This window comes from Phocoena phocoena, chromosome 1, assembly GCF_963924675.1.
Source record: "Phocoena phocoena chromosome 1, mPhoPho1.1, whole genome shotgun sequence".
NCBI lineage: Eukaryota > Metazoa > Chordata > Mammalia > Artiodactyla > Phocoenidae > Phocoena > Phocoena phocoena.
In genome coordinates this window covers 14,187,164-14,206,649 of record NC_089219.1, presented here as the reverse complement: position 1 = coordinate 14,206,649, position 19,486 = coordinate 14,187,164, and the positions used below count along the sequence as shown (strand labels likewise).

General features: G+C 55.0%; 1 protein-coding gene across 3 annotated transcripts in view; it reads right to left on the bottom strand.

The window, feature by feature from the left end:
• The window catches only part of PAX7 (paired box 7), a 99,102-nt gene that overhangs the window by 9,599 nt on the left and 70,017 nt on the right, over window positions 1-19,486 (bottom strand). Inside the window, exon 10 of one of the 3 annotated variants that reach the window (XM_065874874.1) lies at window positions 2,219-2,247. The exons of the other annotated variants lie outside the window; for them this stretch is intronic. Coding sequence (XP_065730946.1) covers window positions 2,219-2,247 — 29 coding nt within the window. The remainder of the gene's footprint in view (window positions 1-2,218; window positions 2,248-19,486) is intronic. 3 annotated transcript variants of the gene reach the window in all.

Sequence of the window (19,486 nt, the reverse complement as noted above, 5' to 3'; positions counted from 1 at the left end):
CACGGGGATGGGTCTGGGAGAAGGAGACACCTGGACTAGTTTGGGTGTTTTTAGGGAGCTGAGTTCTCCCAAACTCACTCTTCGTTGAACATACTTCTGAGGCCTCTCTCATGGCAGGGTCCACCCAGGGGTGCTGGTGAGAGGGACCCGGTGAAGGGGGTGGTGTGTGAGGACATCTGATACCGCTGAGCTGGGTTTGTTGCTCTCTGAGTGTTGAGATGGGGTCCTGGGTCTGAGGAATTTGCTGGTGTGTGTGTTTGGTGGGCCTGGCGGGGGGTGGGCAAGGTACTCAGGAATCTCACACTGCCCTGGGGTTAGGAGACCCGATTCTCTTCCAGGTTGCCTGTCAGGTTCCCACCTTCCATCTGAATTAAGAAAATCACCATCATCTCATTCCCTACCCCATATCAACACTAACCCTGCTCTTCCCTTCAAGGAGGCCTGGGCCCCAGGAATAAACTTAGAGGCTTGGGGAAAACACACAGGGCCCCATTTCTTTTCCTTCAAAACGACAAGTGTGGGGCTGGGAGACTCTTGTGAGGGTTTGTCAGCTCTGGTGAGACCCCAGTTTAATCCTTACCTCCTGCGCAGCACCCAGATGCCACCCCCAGAAAGGATGGGATGGAGGGTACAAATCGGTTGTGGTTAGGGAGAGGAGATGGGTGCTTTGGGGGATGGGCTGGGAGCTGTGCATAGACCCAGTACTCGTCCTGCAAGGCACAGCCCTATAGACAACCACCACCAAATCTGACGACATGGAAGGCTTGAATTATCTGTGGCTCCTCATACCTCCCAGATAAACAGGGCAAAGTCTTCTTGTGACTGGACCTCTACCTGCCTGTCCCAACTCCTCCCACGCATTCCTACCTTGCACTTTATGGCCCAGCTATCCCAAACCATATAGTGTTTCCTGAAGACATCCTTCATTCATTCACTTATTCATTGATCAAAACGTTTCCCAGGCTAGAGCTAGGGCTGGACTGTGAGCTCTTTGAGGGCAGGATGGAACTGTGTTTCATCCATCATTGCAGCCTCAGTGCCTACATTGTGCCTGCTACATACTATAAGCTCAGAAAATCCTATTGAATTCATGCGTATTCACTTAGCAAATATTTATTGAGCACCTAATATGTGCCAGACACTAAGCCAGGCGCTGAGATGCAGTAATGAACAGCAGCAGCTCCACGACCTCCTGGAGCTGTCAGTCGAGTGAAGGAGGCTGACAACAAATAAATGGACAAATAATATAATTTATGAAACTGATAAACGCTATGGAAGAAAAATAGAGTATGTGGAGTAGTCAGGCAAGACCTCCCCAGAGAGGTGAGATTCAGCAAGACCAAAAAGAACCAGCCAAGGGAAGACAGAGCAGAGAGTTTTCCAGGCAGAAGAGTCAGCAAGTGCAAAGGCCCTGAGGTTGGAGCACCTCAGGTCTGAGACATAGCAAGAAGGTCAACGATAAGACTGAAGATCCTCGGAGCTGCAAGACTTCCTGGAGTGCTTTGTCAGAAGGAGCTCATGTGGTGCGCAGTGGCTTGGGGGGCTTGGGCCCTGGGTCATTAAGAGGCTCAGAATCAGCTCAGGCCCAGGGAGCTCTCCTTGTAATGGGATTTGTTCAATGGGATTTGCCCGGGACATCAAATCAAATCCACACCTAGGGTAGGTGTGAATGGGGGCTGTGCAGCATGTGTCCGCTCTCTTCCAGAGCGCCTGGAGGCCTGGGGATCAAAGGGTTTCCCTTGCATCCAACCCCTGTCTCAAGGCATGACCACTTCCAAGCTGATGGGATTGGACCCATCTAAAGAGTGGTGGGAGCTTCCCTGGTGGCGCAGTGGTTGAGAGTCTGCCTGCCGTTGCAGGAGACACGGGTTCGTGCCCCCGTCCGGGAAGATCCCACATGCCGCGGAGCGGCTGGGCCCGTGAGCCATGGCCGCTGAGCCTGCGCGTCCGGAGCCTGTGCTCCGCAACGGGAGAGGCCACAGCAGTGAGAGGCCCGCGTACCGCAAAAAGTAAATAAATAAATAAAGAGAGGTGAGAGAGGGGAGCACTGAATGACTTCTCCAGCAAATGGGCTATTACCCCCATTCTGCAGATGGGGAAATCGAAGCACAGGAACGTGAAAAGGAGTGCCTGAGGTCACACGACCAGTAACTGGCAGAGCTGGGATCTGAACCCGTGTCTCCCTGACCCCTAGCTGTGTTCCTTCCCCACAGCAAGCTGTGTTGGAGAGCACGAGAGAGAGAGGCCCTCGGCAACCGCACTGCACAGAGCCCCGCAGGCCTACGTGGCCCTCGCCGGCCTGTGGCTGGCCCATGGGCCCCCGGGAGTCCCTCTTTGCCCGCGGAAGCAGGAAGCGTTTGCCCAGAGTTAGGGGCCCAGCCGAGGTCTGGGGCCTGCAAACTTTTGAACTAGAGGAAGTCCTGGTCTGATGCGGTAATCCACCCCCCTCAAGTATGCTAAGGCCTCTCCCCCGGTGGGTTTTACTTTTTTCCCCGGTGACCTTGCTTTCACTAATGTATTACTTCTTGGTACGTTACCGTTACTAACTCAAAATCAATACCGACCTCCACATCTGTAAGGTTTTATCTGAAGGCAAATCTCTGGGCTGTCTGTCAGGCTGAGTGACAGCCATCCCTTCCTCTCCCCCTCTACCCGCCATGCCCCCCCCCCAAGCCCCTTCCTCTCCCTCTGCTCTAAATCAGTCCCAGCCTCCACCAGACTAAATCAATAAGGGGCCGGTCTCGCCCCGCCACCTTCTGCCGCCCGGGAGAGGCTTCTAGGTTTTGGGGGGTGGGGGCTGCGGGAGCCCAGCATCAGCCCCCCTCCCACATCCTCTGCTCACCGCCCCCTCCTCCGGGACGTGCCGGCGCTCCCCTACTTTAAAAGAAGGGGATGGGAAAAATGTAATTAATTCCCTCCGCTCCTGAGCTGGCCCCGAGGGCCTGGGACAGAGGAGGCTGAGCTGTGAGATCTGCACCCTCTGTGATAACCGAACGTGGCTTTGGGAGCGAGGCTGCAATTAGAAGGGGTGATCACCGTCATCGGGGCTCCATGGCCAGGTTCAGGGTGGGTGAGTGGGCCCATGGCAGGATGCAGGGGGGGAGGGAGGGGCAGGGGCCGAGACTGGTGAGGTCGGGACAGTGGACCTGGAGATGAGACTGGGGTTAGAATGAGGCCAAGGACCACAGGACCAGTGACCAGGCAGCAGGTGGGGAGCCCCGCCTCTGCAATGCCAGAAGGGGACCCTGAGGCCTCAGAGGGACAGCGGTTTCACCAAAGACACTCGGCCAGTGAGTGCTCTGAGGGGCTTCCCTGCAGCATTGGGGGCCAGGATATCTGCGTGAGCGTCCATGCTCTGCCACTGACTAGCTGTGACCATGGGCAATTTCTTTAACTTTTTGGACCTCAGTTTTCTCGTCTGTATAATGGGAATGATAGTAATTGTAGCTACCTATAGGGTTATTGGAAAGAATAAATGAGTAAATGCACATAGGATGCTTACGCAGTGCCTGGCATGTTATTTGTTCTCGGTAAATGTAAGCTCTCTCCCTCCTCTTCCTCTCCCCCTACATTCCACCTGGATTAGATGGGACACGGCTTGAGACAAGGCAGACACAGGGACCTCCTCCCTGTCAGGGACCCTGTCTTTTCTATCTCTTCTCCCCCATGGGGCCTGGCACACAGTGGGTGCTTTCTGAACGGAGCATCACTCTGCCTGCACTCTGAAAAGGGAGCAAGGCATGTGTCACGTGGACACATCATACCCCTCCGGGGGATGGTCTGGGGAGGCCCAGTTCATGGCTTGCCTTGGTCCCCAAGGGTCCCTGAATGTGCTCATTTGTAGAGAGTGGCGAATCTATGAAGTCTCGAGCTGAGAACTGGCGAGGCCCAGAATTCACACACCCACACAACACACACACTGCACAGAGCAGCCCACACTGCACCTCCACAGGGACACACACCTGCATCCCAGAAGGTGAGACAACTCAAAACACCTCTTCTCCAGATCACCACATGGCTTTTCATCAAAACTCCGATAAACTGTCATGATAAACTTCACGTACACTCACCTACCCTTCTTAAACTCATCAATGCACTTTTGTCCACACACCTGCACGTAAGCACATCTAAATACACACGTGAAAGCTGGGAGGCACCTCGGAGATCGGCACATCTTCAGAGATGCGGAAACGGAGGCTCAAAGAGGGGCAATGGTTTGCACTCGGGCAGCGTTGTCCCCGCAAACTAGCGGCAGTGTAGCCAGTCCTGGGGCTCACGATGGCCACCCCTCCTGCCGGTAGGCTCTGGTTTGGCCCCAGAATGACCGGCTGGCTTGGCACACAAGCGCTTTGATCTCCAAGCCTTAGGTCTGATTGCAGCCCCGCCTGGTCCACCCGCTTACTAACTCATCCTCCTGACTTCCACAAGAGCTGAGAGGGGCACGTTTGGGGAGCAGCCTGTCCCCATTGTCAGGGAGAGAAGGTAAGGGCACAGCTTGCCAGGAATGGAACACGATTTCCGTCTGCATTACATGAAATACGTCTCTTTGGACCACAGACTGTCCCAGGCTGAGGATGAGCCGGGGAAGCCCAGCTCATGACTTGCCCTGGTCTCTCAGGGTCTGGGGTCCGAAGTCCACCTCTGTGTCCAGATAAACCCCATAAGGGCAGGCTAAGGGCTGGGGAGAAGCCACAGGGCGGCTCCCCTGGGGTTTCTCCGCTCGGAGACCGCTTCTCCATGTTGGCTGCCCAGTGCAATCACCTGGAGGGTCTTTTAAGATGTTGACGCCAGGACCCCACCCCTTAGAGCTGCTGATTAATTGGTCTGAGGGTCTGGGAATGGAGATTTTTAAAAGCTCACTCCTCCAATGATTCTAGTATGCTGCCAACTACGAGAACCACTGCTCTCAGGTCATCACTATTCTTGCTACACACACAGTGTGACTACACCTCCACACCCAGTGGGTGAAATCACGGGCACGCACACAGAGTACACACAGACACTCATACCGGGATAAGCACGGCATTATACAGACAAGCCAACACGGACACACAAAGAATGTGACACATGGACAACTGCCCACCCCTACGCCATCCACACACTTCGCAGACGCACACGGGCAAACAGACCTACACACACCACACAGCGCAGACACACGTCACACAAACGCACACCTGCCCATCCCGCCGCCTGTTCCCAGCTCCATGCTGGGATTAGTGCAAGCGAGAAATCACCCACCCGGATAGCCGCCCACCACCGCTGCTCCCCCTCTCTCGCGCTCAATTCTCCGCTAAGAGGATCTGGGCGCCCGCCCCTCTCCCTGCCTCCTGTGGACAGCGGTAATGGGCTTTGGGTGCTGACTTTGAGCATCCGAACAAGATTTCCCGCAGGCCCCCCTGTCGCCGCCCCCCACTTCGCCTTCCATCTTTCTGCTTGTGGCCCTCGCCTGCCACACCCTCCACCAGCCACATCTCACACAGCAGTCCCCCGCCAACCAGGAGAGCTGGTGCCCAGGCAAGCATCCCTCCCCTGCCCGACCCCAGCCCCAGCCCCCTGACTCCTGTTCCCCTCACGCTTGTCCCCACCCAGTCTCCCATGAAGGCCATTCTCTTGCACGAGCACGGAACCTTACAGTTTCCAAAGCCATCTCCCTTTAAGCCTCAGAACCATTCTATGAAGTGCTGTTACCTCATTTCTCAGATAAAGAAACTGAGGCTTAGGAGGGGCTCACCCAGAATCACCTAGGGGATGAGCACCGGGGCAAGAACCCTTGACCCCTGACCTTTAGTCCGGTACTCTTGCCCTGCAATGGCTGTGGTCTTCACTTACCATATGTGGCTCTGGGTCATTCTTAACACTGTGTATGTGTGTGTTGTGTGTGTGTGTGTGTATCATACGGGAGCACACGGGGGATATTGCATGTGTGAGGCTAGTGTGGGTGTGTACGCACGCAGGTGCACATGAAAGTATTGTGTGTGTGTATATTTGAATTTTGTATGTGTGTCTGTGAGTGTGTGTGCGTGTGTCTCATACGTGCACACATGTACACGTGAGAGTACGTCTGCAAATGTGAGTTCTGTATGTGTGCTCCTGAGTTCGTGTGATAGTATTGTGTGTGCATGTGTGTATCGTCTGTGATGCTCATGTGTGAGTGTTGCTAACGGGTACAGCACGTATGTCTGGGCACATGTCCGGTCTGCCCCTCTAGTTGATCTCACCAAGGGCACACACTGGGGCTTGTGGATCTCAGAAGCTCAGAGGGCACTCGGGAAACAGGTTGTCACTGACTGTCATCTCTGGCCAGGAGGGCCCTCCCCACCGCCAGAGTCCACCAGCTTCTCTCCTCCCTCCACGTGGGAGTTCCACAGACCGCACCCAAAAAGACTCAGGAGTCAGGGTCTGTTTGATGGGAGAGGAAAGCAGGGAGGATAATTTCTGCAGAGGAAGGATTCAGCCAAGACTGTGGTAAGAACCTCCTGGTGTGTGAAGGGAGATACTCTGAGAGACGAAGCCAAAAAAGGGCATCACTGAGAGAAAACTTTCAGCCCTGCCATGGTCCCCCTTTCTCCCCTGGGCACAGACTGACCTTGACCTTGGATTTGACCAAGAGCTGCTAGAGGCACATTTGCTGTCCTATTGATTCCCTGTGCCCATCACACAGTAGATGTCTAACAAATATTTATTGAGTGAGTGAACCCGTGAATGAATGAATTTACTTATCTTTTATCCCCAGCACAGGGCCTGGCACAGAGTTGGGTGGGTGAAAATAAACGGAAGGTCCCTCCTCTCCCCAGGGGTCCTTGCCGGCTTAGCTAAAGGCTGTTTCGAAAATGGCGGGATGCACAGAACGACTTCCCACTCATTGTCCAAGAAGCTAAGACTCTCTCTCTCTCTCTCTCTCTCACACACACATACAAATTTCCAGTGTTTGGTCTACAAGATGTCAACCTCCAAATATGTGGAAACTTCTAGAAGCATCTAGAAACACTGGTGGGGTGGGGGCAGACTTTGGCTTCCCCCTCCCTAGGTGGATCCTGGGTTGGCCCCAGTCTGAAGGGGTCTGTGCCAGGATGGGTCCAAGGGCTCCTGGTCCCTGGTGGGTGCTGGAGCTGATGGGGTGCGGTGGGATTCAGAGACCATTTCTGATGGCGTGATAATGGTGGATGGGGATTAGCGCAACTCCGCTCTCAGAGCCGTGGTGGGGTTGGAGAAGGAAGGGGCCGATCGCCGGGAAAGATATGACTATTTAAAGATAATGATTGCATAAATTTAATTAGCACACTTTCACGCGGCAAATGGCCGTTTTGTAATTAATGTATCTGGCCTTACTAAGCATGAAAGATCCCATCTCCTCCCCCTCCCCTCCAGCTCCCCCTCCTCTGCGGCCCTAATGAAAGACAGAGAGCAAGTGACAGAAACAGTTTGTCAGTGGCTCCAGGTGTCAGGGGCCTAATTGGCTGAGCTGAAGGGAGGAGGGGGAGCCGGGAGGGCTGAGGGGGGAGGGGGGCCTCCTTGACTTTGGCCTGGCCCAGGTTGGGAGAGGAGGAGGGGGACAGGGTGGCCTGGGCTCTCGGGCCCCCCTGGCGTGGTGGGAGTTCTCCCCCTCAGTAATTACCAGAGACGAGGACGCAGATTGGCCATGGCAGGGAGTGAGTGGTGGCAGGGAGGCCTCGTTAGTACCTGGGCAGACAAGCTGGCACGTATCACAACGTGTTAGGGACTCACGGCCATGATGGCTCAGGCCCTGCTGGTCCTCTCCAAGGAGCAAAGTCCCTTAAGTGGAAAGAACGAGTGAAAAAAGGAACAAACCTCAGTGTCCTCTTGTATGAAACAGCCCCTGGTTATCAAGAGGCTCACAAGGAAACCTGATCGTAGCCTTCCGTAATTAAGCACCTACTACGTGCCAAGCACCTCCTATGGGCGGGCAGCACTGCCATCCACTCCTTACCACAGCTGTCAGAACAACGTGGATGTTCATCTTTCTAGAATTGGAATGCATTTCACCATCCATAGCACCTTGCTAAGGCTGTGGTAGCAATGACACCAGCTGCGTGCAAAGGTTCTGTTGAGGTCTTCTGAGAAGATCAAGAAAGGACCAGCATCAAATCATCTTAGGTTCAATGAAATATGGGTATAGGCTGTTCCATGTTACAGATCAGGAAACTGAGGCTCAGGGGAGCTAAAAAAACTCACCCAAGTCTGTACAATCAGGAAGTGGTGGACTGGGGCTTGAACTCAGAAGATGTAACTCCAAAGTCGATTCCCTTTCCAGCATCTATCTCCGGGACCCCCCGCAGGGCCAGCTCAGCACCTCTCCTACACGCGTGGTACCACGCCCTGCAGGCTGCCTAAGGTGCTTGCCGGGCCCCAGAGGGAAGTCTCTTTGTTAGGTGGGTATAGCAGTCAATTGCAATAACGTCCCCCAAAGTTAGAGCTGCCTGGTTTTCTTGTAGGGTGAGCCGGTAATGGGGTCGAGAGGGTTCCAGCCGCCATGCCTGACCCTTATGCCTTGGCCGCCTTGGTGGCTGTGTCCTCTCCCACCTCTCTGACAATGACCCTCCACCGTCTTCACCAGCTGCCCTCTGCCAGCCTCAGCCACCAGCCCCTGCCCCAGCCAGCCCAGCCCCTGCCCCAGCCAGCCCAGCCCCTGCCCAGTTTTCTTGGAGGAAGGCAGGGCAGGGAGGCCTTGAGCCAGCCTCGGCCGGGTGGAGCAGGGCCCAGCCGGCCCTTTCCCAGACCAAATTCAATTTCGAAGTTTAATGGGTTTGCGGAGGAGCTGGGTGAGCTCACTGACGCCACTCCTTGCCGGCTGGGTGGTTCCGGCCCGGCCACCGAGCGAGCAGCGGCCCGGGCTGAGAGAACCCTGGGGTCCGTCGAGAGTGGCGGGGGCCCTGAGTGAGTGAAAAATGTCAGAGCAAATTGCTCTTGACAGCGTTAATATCTGCACCTCATAGCAGTAATTACATGTAAATAAATAGCAAAATCACACTCAGCTGGAGGCAGCTTGGCGAGGACAGACGCTGCTAAGGACCAGCTGGGGACCCGGGATGCTCTGCTCCGTCCTTTTCTTTCCTTCTTGGAGTCTCTGCTCCCTCCTCACCCTCAACCAGATTCTTGCTGCAGCACAGAGCAGGGACCTCAACGTCCCGGCCACCCATAGTAGAAATGGAGGGGGAAAAGAAAACATGTGGGCCCCCCCATGTTCTCATCCAGCCTAGAGGAACAGCTGGACCAAGCATCCTCCCAGCCGCTTTCAGCACAGTATTCCGTCTCTGTGTCTCTATAGAGAGAGGCCTCTGAAATCCACATCTCTGCCTTGAGCTCTCTCCTGGGCAGCCCCCTGGCCTCGACCTCCATACATCTACCCCGATCCAATCCTCCTCCTGCACTCCCTGTATCTGTCTACGATTACATCAGCCCCTTGGTCACCCAAACTCCACACATCCAGTCATCTTTGCCTCTCCCTCGGTCCCGACACCCGTGATGTTGCATGGCGTCATGTGCCATACCAAGCCACGAGAGAACATGGCACAACTTCCTGGAGTGTCGACTAGCCCTGACGCTAATTAATTTTATTGTGATGGTCAACAAATACAGCTCCACAGTGGCAAAGCATGCAAAATGAGCCTGCATTTTAAAGCTAATGCATACAAATCCGTTACAGCCCACCTCCAGGGCCTTGGGGGAACACACTTCGGACTTTGGAGAGAACTTTGAGAAGCCCAGTGTGCAACCAGTGTGCCTCTTGCTGCCACGTTTGGAGGCTTCTGGGTTTGGTTTTGTTCTTTTGTCTGTAAAAGCAAGGACCACGTCTCATCCGTGTCTGGGTTCACAGTACTTAGCAAAAAGCCTTCGGAGGTATTTGAGGGAGGAAAGAAAAGAAACAAAAGGGAAGCAAAAGGCTAGGAGGAAGGGGAGGAGGGAAGACAAGGGCATCAGAAGGTAGGAGACAGGGAGGAAGCTGCCGCCCAGGGAGTTGACACTCCAAATGAGCCCAGGGATAACAGGTAGCTGGACTGAACCCGGGGTTCCACTCTCTCCTCCCCAGAGGGACCCTGTTCTCCGGGGACCCAGCCTCCCTCCCACTTCCTGCTTCCCACTTCCCAAGAGTTAGGGCTCCCCTGCCCGGGGAGAAGGAGCTCAGAGGGCCGGCCCTCCAGCTACTTCACCGCCCTGCCTGCCTCGCCTGCACAGGGAAGGCAACGCGGGCTCCATTCTTTGCGAAACAAATATCTTCTCCGGAGCAGCCCCTGCATCCCACACCATCTTGTTTAGCTCACCGACTAATCCACTTATCGAGGATAAAGCGCCTGTGAATCCCCGTTTGATAAAGGCAGCCACAAAATTAGCAGAAACGTGCCCACGGCTCCGACGTACCAAACAACAAGAGTCTGGGGACGGTCACGGAGAGATGCCGTCTCTTTGCAGGCCCCAGGCTGGGAGAGATGCGGGAGGAGACAGCAGCTTTCTGCTGGTGCTGTGGGCTGGGAAGGCGGTGCCCTGGGTTATCTGAGAAGGGGGTTGGGCAAGGTGGGGTAGGAACCAGAATGGAGTGCCCACCCCATCCTCTACCGCATGCACCCCAATGCAGCTGGTTTCCCAACTCCCAGCACAATCCAACTCCATGACCCTGCGCTGACTGCACTTCCAAAGGTAACCACCTGTAATCCCAGCTAACAGGCTTCGGTGCTTACTCCATGCCAAGCAGGGTCCTAAGCATTTCCCGTGTTAACCTATTTTCTCCTCACAACAACCCTGTGAAACAGGTACTGCTGTCATCCACATTTTATAGATGAAGACACCAAGGCCCAGAGAGGTCAAGTCATTTGCTCAAGATCACACAGCTCGTAACCACCCATCCCAGCTGGAGAGTTATTATCTAAAGCTCTCCCATTCGACCACGACCAATTTGAACTCAACCTGCATCTCCAACTGTCGTCCCCAACTCCGACAGAAGTCCCCAACACCACCTGGCAGTACCCCCAACGATCCATGGTCCCCTCCCCTGCCACTATGTATAAGAGCCTTCAAATGGCTGAAGGCTGTATGCTCCCTACATGGTTTGATGACTGTCTAATTCACCTCCCGGGGTCACTGTCAGAGCCAAAGTTGTTCTTCTATGCCCTATGTCCACCTTTAGTGCTTCTGTTATCAGGGCTGTAGGGTCCTCCCAGCAGGTTCCCAGAGGTCTCTCTGCTTTGCCCCAAGGGATTCCGGGCCCTTTGCTGACACAGCCTCCTAACCGTGGCTGCCAGATTATGAATATCACATCACACAGATGAGAAAACGGGGACTTGGATGAAAACTCAGCTCATCTGAGTTTAACTGGCTCCTCTGAGTTTGGCTTTGAGGAAGGGTCAAGGAAGAGGGAAAACCAGGCGGGGATTCTGGAAGGTTCGGTCCTTAAGCTGCCCACACACCCACCAGCTCTGGCTTGGGGAAGAGGGGCAGGTCCCAGGCCTTGGGGATGGGGACATTAATCACAGGGGAGCCCCTGTCAGGGTGGCATCTGGAACTAAAGGGAAACACTCATCAAAAGGCCAAGACTTTTCACCCTGGGCTCTGGGGGCTTGGAGACCAACCACTGCCACACCAGGAGGCCAGGGCTGGGAGGAGGGCATCTGGGGTTCAGGCCTGGGCTTGAGAAAAGGTCCCTGCCATGGACACCTGGACCATAGGGGAGAGAAAGAGCATGGAGAGGAGCGGGGCTCTGGCAGGTTCCCATGTCCCACTGGTGCTTGGCAGGAACCCCAGGTAAAGTTCCTTCCCTCCCCAAGGCCACACAGCTAGGAGGAGGTGGGGCTGGCATTCACACTTGAGTCTGACTGCAGAGCTGGGTATGTGTCTCTCTCAAGTCCTCTGCCCCTTCCCTCCTCCAGCTTCGGGGTCCTCCCTCCTGTCTGGGCTCCCTTCCCCATCCCACTTCTGTAAGTTCATCTCCCTCCAACTGTGCCGTCACCCTGGCGTCTCCCTATTTCTGCCTTTTGCTCCCCATCCCAGTCCCTGTCTGCACACTCTCTCTCCTTTTCTTTCTCCCTGTCTTTCTTCCCATTTCTGTCTCTTGGTCTCTGGGTGTCTCTCTCTGTCTCTTCTCTCGTCCTGCCTCTCTCCCTCTGCCTCCGCCGCTTCTCCATCCCTCCCTTTTCCTGACCATTCTGCATATCTGTCTGGACTGACCTCCCTTCTCTCCACCAGCATCTCACACCCTGATTCTCTCTATGGGTCTGTGGGTCTGTCTGTCCACGTTCATGCCCCTCTGCCCTCCACTCCTACACACCTCCAACAGGGGGCGCCTCCCAAATCAGCCCTGGAGCCTAGTGTGCCAGAACTGAGGCCACTAGGCCGGGAGGCCAGGCCAGCACCCTGGTCGAGCTGGTTGTCAGCCCAGCACTGGACTACAGGCTGGAGGAACCCTCAGCCGACCTCCTCTGCTCCCCTGCTTCTTCCTCTGAGGGATTTCGGCGGCTTCCCTCCAAGGCCCCTTCCTTTCCCCTTCCTCTGCTGCCCAGGGTGGTCCATTCTGAGTCACTCAAGGAGCTTATGGGGCATCTGAGAGCTGGGACGGCATAACGAGGTCATTTTAGCCAGTACTTCTCAAGCTTTCCTCAACATGGGAATCCCCTGGGCGCCTGTTCAAGTGCAGACCAGACCCGGAGAGGCAAGGGTTCTGTTCTGGCAGCCCGGCACAGAGGACAGAATTGAATCTCTGGCATTGGGCAGACCTGGCTTTTGGATTCCAACATTGTCCCTTGCTGCTGACCTTGAGCTTTGCCCCTCTGACAATTCCAGGCCCTCAGGGCTCAGTGAGGACCGAATAGCTAATGGGGGCAAAAGCACATCGTTGACTCCTCTGGTTCTGAACAAATCGGGGATTTGTTGTAATTATTATGAACAGTAAAGGTGCTAGAGAAGTAACTCCATTTCTTTGGGAGCCAAAGCAGGGTGGGACCCCAGTTGGGACAGCCGCTTCCTCCAGAGGCCTAGAGAGGGAGATTGGAGTTGGCTGGGGTGGGAGTCAGCATCCAGGGGGCTCAGGGAAGGATGCCTGGGCAGTTAGGAGTGGTGGGGGGCATTATCTGTGATAGGGAAGGGAAGGCAGCCCCTAGGGGAGGCTCAGGAACATCTGCCCCCAGGCTTCATGTCTCAATTTCAGCCTGGACCGTCCCCTTTGTGCAAGACACTTGCCAGGGCTCTCGTGGGACCTTAACCCTCCGATGCCGCAGGTCACACCCCGGTCTGGCAAGAGGGTCGCCCGCATGCTGAGCCTCCGTGCTCTCTGCTGGCCCCCAACAAACGAGCAGGATGGAGGGACAGGAGCCAGGCAGGGATGGGTCTCCCTCTCCTTGCCCGGTGCTCGATCCTTGGAAAGGTTGCCCAGGGCTTTGTGTCAAAGCAGGGATTGCCCGTGCCACTTGGAGCAGAGGCAGAGAGGACTGTAAATGCTGTCCACCGACCCCCTGGAAGGATCCGGCCATTGCCACACCCACCGTGCCCGCGGAAAAGCCCGGCTAATCCCTGAGTCTTTCTAGGCGGTGAGAAGGGTGGAGGGCTACCGCAGGTGTCTCTATTATAAAAGGAGGCAGTGGGTTAACTACTTCAAGGGAGCCTTCCAGCCCAGAGACTGCTGGAGAGGGGTCTCAGTTCAACTCAAACAGCCCTGCCCCTGAGTCACTTCCTAAAGAAAGGGCGCTGAGGGTCAAGGTGCTGATGCGATGCTGACAAGGTGAAGGCTCGCTAATCCGGTGCTTTCCACGTGACAGACCTCACACCAGCTGCCTCAGATGGTGCCTTCCTTAAAACATAGCAGAGCTATATTTTACACAGCAGAGCTACTGTCCTGACCTATCAGGGTGGAGCCTGGGAATTTCGGTTTTTAACAGGCGTTCCGGATCATTCTAAGAACCCGCTCTCCAATAGTCTTGACAAAACCAGATCCTGCCTGCACCCCAGAGATGGGGATTCTGCCTCCCCATGATCTCTGGCCCCTGCCATCACCCCAATCGTGCTGGCTCTCTCTGTCCCAAACAGACGGCACCCTGAGGCTTTAGGCTGGGATTGTGAAGGTTCCCTTTTGCTCTCCCTTGACATAATCTGACCTCTTGTCACCTCCTGAACCTCCAAGGTAGACCCCAGTTTGCCAACGAAGGTGGTGGGAAAGCCAAGGTGGACCTCCAGCTGGTCAGTCCAGTCCAGCCTAGCCTGGCATCCCTGAGAAACATATTTCTCTTGTCAGGTGGGTGCGGGGGCCACAGATACTTCCCTACCTCCCCACACCCTCTTGTCTGGGGCATCCCCTCCTCTGTGGAGGCTTCTGGCGCCTGGTTTCCTTTGCTTTCTTTTTCTTTTTTTTTTTTTTTTTTTTTTTTTTGCGGTACGCGGGCCTCTCACTGTTGCGGAACGCGCAGACTCAGCCGCTCCGCGGCATGTGGGATCCTCCCAGACCGGGGCACGAACCCGTGTCCCCTGCATCGGCAGGCAGACTCTCAACCACTGCGCCACCGCCCTCCTTTGCTTTCTTTAGCCAAAATAACTGGAAGGTTTTTGAAGGCAGGGACCGTGGGGCTGGGCATACGATGGATGCTGTGTCCAATGCGGACCCACCGCTGTTTATCAGACCCCTGCTATGAGCCAGGCTTTGTGCTGGGGCCACGCGCCCCCAGAAAAGCCTGGTTCTTGCTTTAGGGGGAGAGAGCAGTATCCAGAAAGTTAGAATTCAGAGGCAAATCTGTTACCCTGGGAAGGAGTGCGGCCACCCAGACTGGAGGACGGGAAGCTTCTCAGAGGAAGTGAAGAGGGCTTAGCTAAGGGATGAGAAGGGAGGGTGAGAACATCCCAGCAAGTGCATCCTTGGCTAAGAGGAGCGACTGAATGGAGGATGGGAATGAGGGAGGAAGCCCTCACTGGAGGATCTACCAAGCAAGGAAGTGCCTGTCTGCGGAGCGCACTCACTCCCCTGGCCCTCGGCCACCAGCCACCGTGCGCACGTCGGCTGGGCCGACGGAGGCAGAACCCGCTACTGCAGCGGCCAGGCTCGCTGCTGCTCCCCGATCTCAGGCCCGGGCCGCAGGAATTAAGCAGGCCGCCGAGCCCGAGCGCGTCCTTATCTCGGGGAGACAGTTGTTGGGAATCACTCTGACTGAGTGGTTTTGTCTCCCCGCATTTTCCACTGTCAGGCGGCCTCGGGCCATGGATCAAAGGAGCGCGGCGGCGGCGGTGGAGGCGGCGGAGCGCGGGGAGGGGCGGCCGCGCGGATCCGGCCCGATCCCCCCACCTCGATGCCCCCGCCCCGACCCGGGTCTGCCGGGCCGGAACCGCGCCCGGTCCCTGCCTGGAGCTCACCATCAGCGGGCTGGAGAGGAGAGAAGGAGAGAAGGAGGAAGACAGAACGGGAGGGGGTAGAGGGTGAGGGGGTGGGGAGGGGCTGGACGGGGAGAAAGAAGAGGTGTTTGCGGGAGAAGCCGGGAGAATGAGAGAGATTAGGGGGAAGAGAGTGGGGGAGGGGACTGGATTCGCGAGAAGGAAGGATGGAGCAAAAGAGGGTCGGATGCAGATGGGGCTAAAAGGGGAAAAGGAGCAGGAGAGCTGGGGATTGGGGGGAGGAAACGGGAAAAGGAGAGAACAAGGAAGCGGAAGAAAACCAGTGCAGAAAAGAAAGCAGCGGTTAATTTCCCATCAGCTGGGCCCAAGAGAAAGTTCTGGGCTGAGGGAGGGCACATGGAGAGGAGACTGGCTGGAGGAGGACGGGGGAGGGCAGTCTGGCTGCGCAGGGCTTGGGGTGGAGACTGTTCTCCCTCCAAAGAAAGTGCTGGCTCTCATCACTGAGAAGGAAAGGGAAGCAGAGAGTGGTGGTGACTGGCCGAATTACCCCGCAGGAGCTGGGGTGGCACTCAGGCCTGACCTTCTAAAGGTCGTTTGCGATGCCTGGGGGACAGTAGCCCAGGTCTCGGATACTCCCAGAAGCCCCAGGAGAGGAGCCTCTTCTGCCTGTTTCCTCCCCATCAGCCTCAACCCCACAGCAAAACTCCCAGGGGCAGCTCGAAATACCTGTCCCAAGCCCTTGAAGGTGTTGGAGAAATGTTCCCAGCTGGGGCGAGGGCCAGCAGAGAGAAGGGACTGGTGGGAGGGTCTGGAGAGAGGGGGGAACCCTGGGGCTGAGGCTGGGGCAGGGCAGGAGGGTAGACAGGGAGGCAGGAAGGAGCAGGGGAACTCAAAGATGCTGAGAAGAATTAGCTGGGGGCCGGGGCCTGGCCCTGCACCAGCTCACTGTGTGGCCTTGGGAGCCCCCATCTGCAAACAGCTACCCGGCATTGTGCCAGATGCCAACCTGCTCTGCATCTATCAGCACGCTTAATCCTCAGACTGGTTCTATGAGATGGGAAGTATTTATTAACCCCACTTTACAGAGGGGGAAACCAAGGCAGAGAAGAACCTGTTTGGAAGCACCCAGCTAGGAAGTGATGGTCCTGGGGATTGGGCACAGGCCCAGGGATTCCAGAGCTGGTATCCTGACGCCTCTCCTCTCCTGCCTCTTAGGGAACTGGGAATAGCCGAGATCAAAGAGTTTGGGGCCCTCAGAGATCCCACCAGCGAGTGGGAAACAGACCATTTTTGTGACATGTACTGGCTAAGAGCATGGTCACTGGGGCCAGGCAATCTGAGTTCAAGTCCAGGCCCTGACACTTGTTAGTTCCTGACCTTGGACAAACTGTTTAAACTGCATGGTGCCACTGTCCACCACCTCATCTGTAAGACAGAAATAATTCCAGGCCCTCCCCTTCCAAAGGAGATGTTATGAGGATTAAATGGAATAATCCACATAACGGGCTTAACATAGCACCTGGCCTGCGGTCTAAGGGCTCAAAAACTTGAACCATTATTATTATTACTTAATATTTGTCTACCAACACAGGTACTTTTAATATACTGATAAAATGTGATAAATGCACAGGGAAAGCACAACTAACCCAGCATAAGGGGGTGCAGGAAGGCTTCCTGGAAGGGACCAAGTCTTTAAAAGTAACTAAGGGTGAGTCTGAGATGGTGACAGGATGGTGGGGGATACCCAGGCCGAGGGAGGAGCAGGTACCAAGGCCTGGAGGCAGGGGACAGTATGGCCCTCTGGGGACCCTCAAAGTCACCCCTGCCTCTCCTATCTGGGTACGTGCCTGGCCTCTCAGGTCCGGCTGCCCTGCCATCCCAGAGGCCTCCCTCCTGCTGGGGACCCCAGGGACGGGCCTCAGCAGTTCTGAGTCTGCCTGCTGTATTAAATGCTAATCTCTCTCATTTTCTTCCCCTCTATCTGCCGGGACTGTCTGGTTCAGAGGCCCCAGCCCCGTGCTAATCAGAAAGATGGACAAATCCGTTATTTGCATTCTTTCCCACCAAGCCCGGCAGGTCTGGTTGGCTGAAGCCCCAGCCGGTTGGGAAGCTCCCCAGGCCCAGGCTGGGGCCCCAGGAGGGTGAAGAGGAAGGCTGGCCCCCACCCCGAGACCTAGCGGCTGTGACTCACGTGCTCATACAAAGAACCCACGGGAATCACGGGCTCTGATCAGGAAGGTTCCTGACTAGAAGTTGGCCTCTCACTTTCATTGGGAAACTCAGGCCCAGAGCGGAGAGGCATCTACCAAGGTCGCACAGTGCGTTAGAAGCAAAGTCTGGAGGGAACTCAGATCACCTGGTTTTCCAGCCAGTGACCAGGCCTGGCCTGGGCTGAGCTGGACCTCCAGTCCCAGAAAAGAAGGGCTAATTCAATTTTTCCCTTTTCCAGTATGGTTTATTACAGGATATAACGTAGTTCCCTGTGCTCTACAGTAGGACCGTGTTGTTTATCCATTCTATATATAATAGTTTGTATCTGCTAATCCCAAACTCCCAATCCATCTCTCCTCCCTCCCTTCGCCCCCGATTTCTAATTAGGGCAGGGAGAAGCAAAGAGGGAAAAACTCTCACTTATTAAGCTCTTCCTCTATTGCCAAGCATAGTTTTAGGTATTTCACATAAACAGTCTCATTTATTTCTCAAAATACTACAAGGTGACCAGTATTGGCCCCATCTTCCAGATGAGGAAACTGAGGCTCCGAGAGCTCATGTAACTTGCCCGTGGTCACATAGCAAGTAAGTATAGAAGACCCGGGATCCAAAACCTGGTCTGTATGATCATTTCACTCAGCCCGTGATGTATCTGAATTAGACACTGTTTTAGCATTTGCCATATTATTTGCTGCTGTCCAGTCTGTACCAACCTCTTACCCCTTCCCTTATTTTCCCCTGAGCAAATGCTACCTTGCCCTTTGAGACTCCTCCTCCAGGAAGCCTTCTTTGACAATGCCCTCCCTTTTCCAAACTCCTCTGCTCTTCCTATCCTGTCTGACCAGAAATCCCTCTAAACTGTCAATAACTGATTCTCTCATTGCTCTTTGGTGGTGAGCGGGGCTAGTACTGTCTCCCCTAAAACATACTTGGTAAGAGCAGAGACAGCCATGTGTTATTTCTTTTTTGCGCCTCCCTATACATTGTGTTAATAACAGGAGTCAGACAAATGAATTTGAAGGCGACTGAACATACTAACATTCAAACTAACTGATCAGCTGCCGTAAAAATCTCTTGGGTACGGACCACAGCTGTGTGTAGTCAAGCCTGCAATACTCCTGGGGGTTCACCAACACTTGCTGGAGGCCTACTACGGGCCAGACACCGAGTTCTGTGTGTCACTAGAATGAATCACCATGCACAGAGTACCACTGCCTCGCCTGTGGTCCTACTGAAGACCGTGGTCCCTGACATCAAATGGTGCGTGGAAACATCTAGGTCTCCTCTTTCCCACTTGTTTATACCAGGCCTTACTGTGCTCATGGGGAGGGGCAGAGGTCAGCTCCTGCCCACACCTTCTCAAGGTATAGGTCTTGATTGCTATAGATGTATCAGTAGTGGACAAAAAAGAGGCCCAGAGCATCCCTTAAGGGCAGCCCTCAATCCACAGCCCTTGTCCAGATTCAGGGAGATGAGCTCAAAATGCCGTCTTCCCAGAATCCCACTCAGTCCTCTAAGGAGAAAAACCCAGGGTTGCCCTCAATGGTAGAAAGACCCCAAAGTTGGGGACTTCTCTGGCGGTCCAGTAGTTAAGACTTCTCCTTCCAATGCAGGGGGTGCAGGTTCAATCCCCGGTTGGGGAGCTAAGACCCCACACGCCTTGGGGCCAAAGTACCAAAACATAAAAAGCAGAAGCAATACTGAAATAAATTCAAGAAAGACTTTAAAAATGGTCCACATCAAAAAATCTTTAGAAAAAAAAAAAGACCCCGAAGTCACCCAGAAGCCAGGCCATAAGCTAGACCCCCCAGTTCCTAGCAGGGCCTGCACATAGGCATGACCCACCTCCATCACCAGTATTCTGGAAAGTTCCTGATCCCGGTCTCGTCTTTCTGTCCACCACCCCCTCAGTCCCCTCCACCCAGGAAAAGAGGTGAGAAAGGCAGAGACATAAACA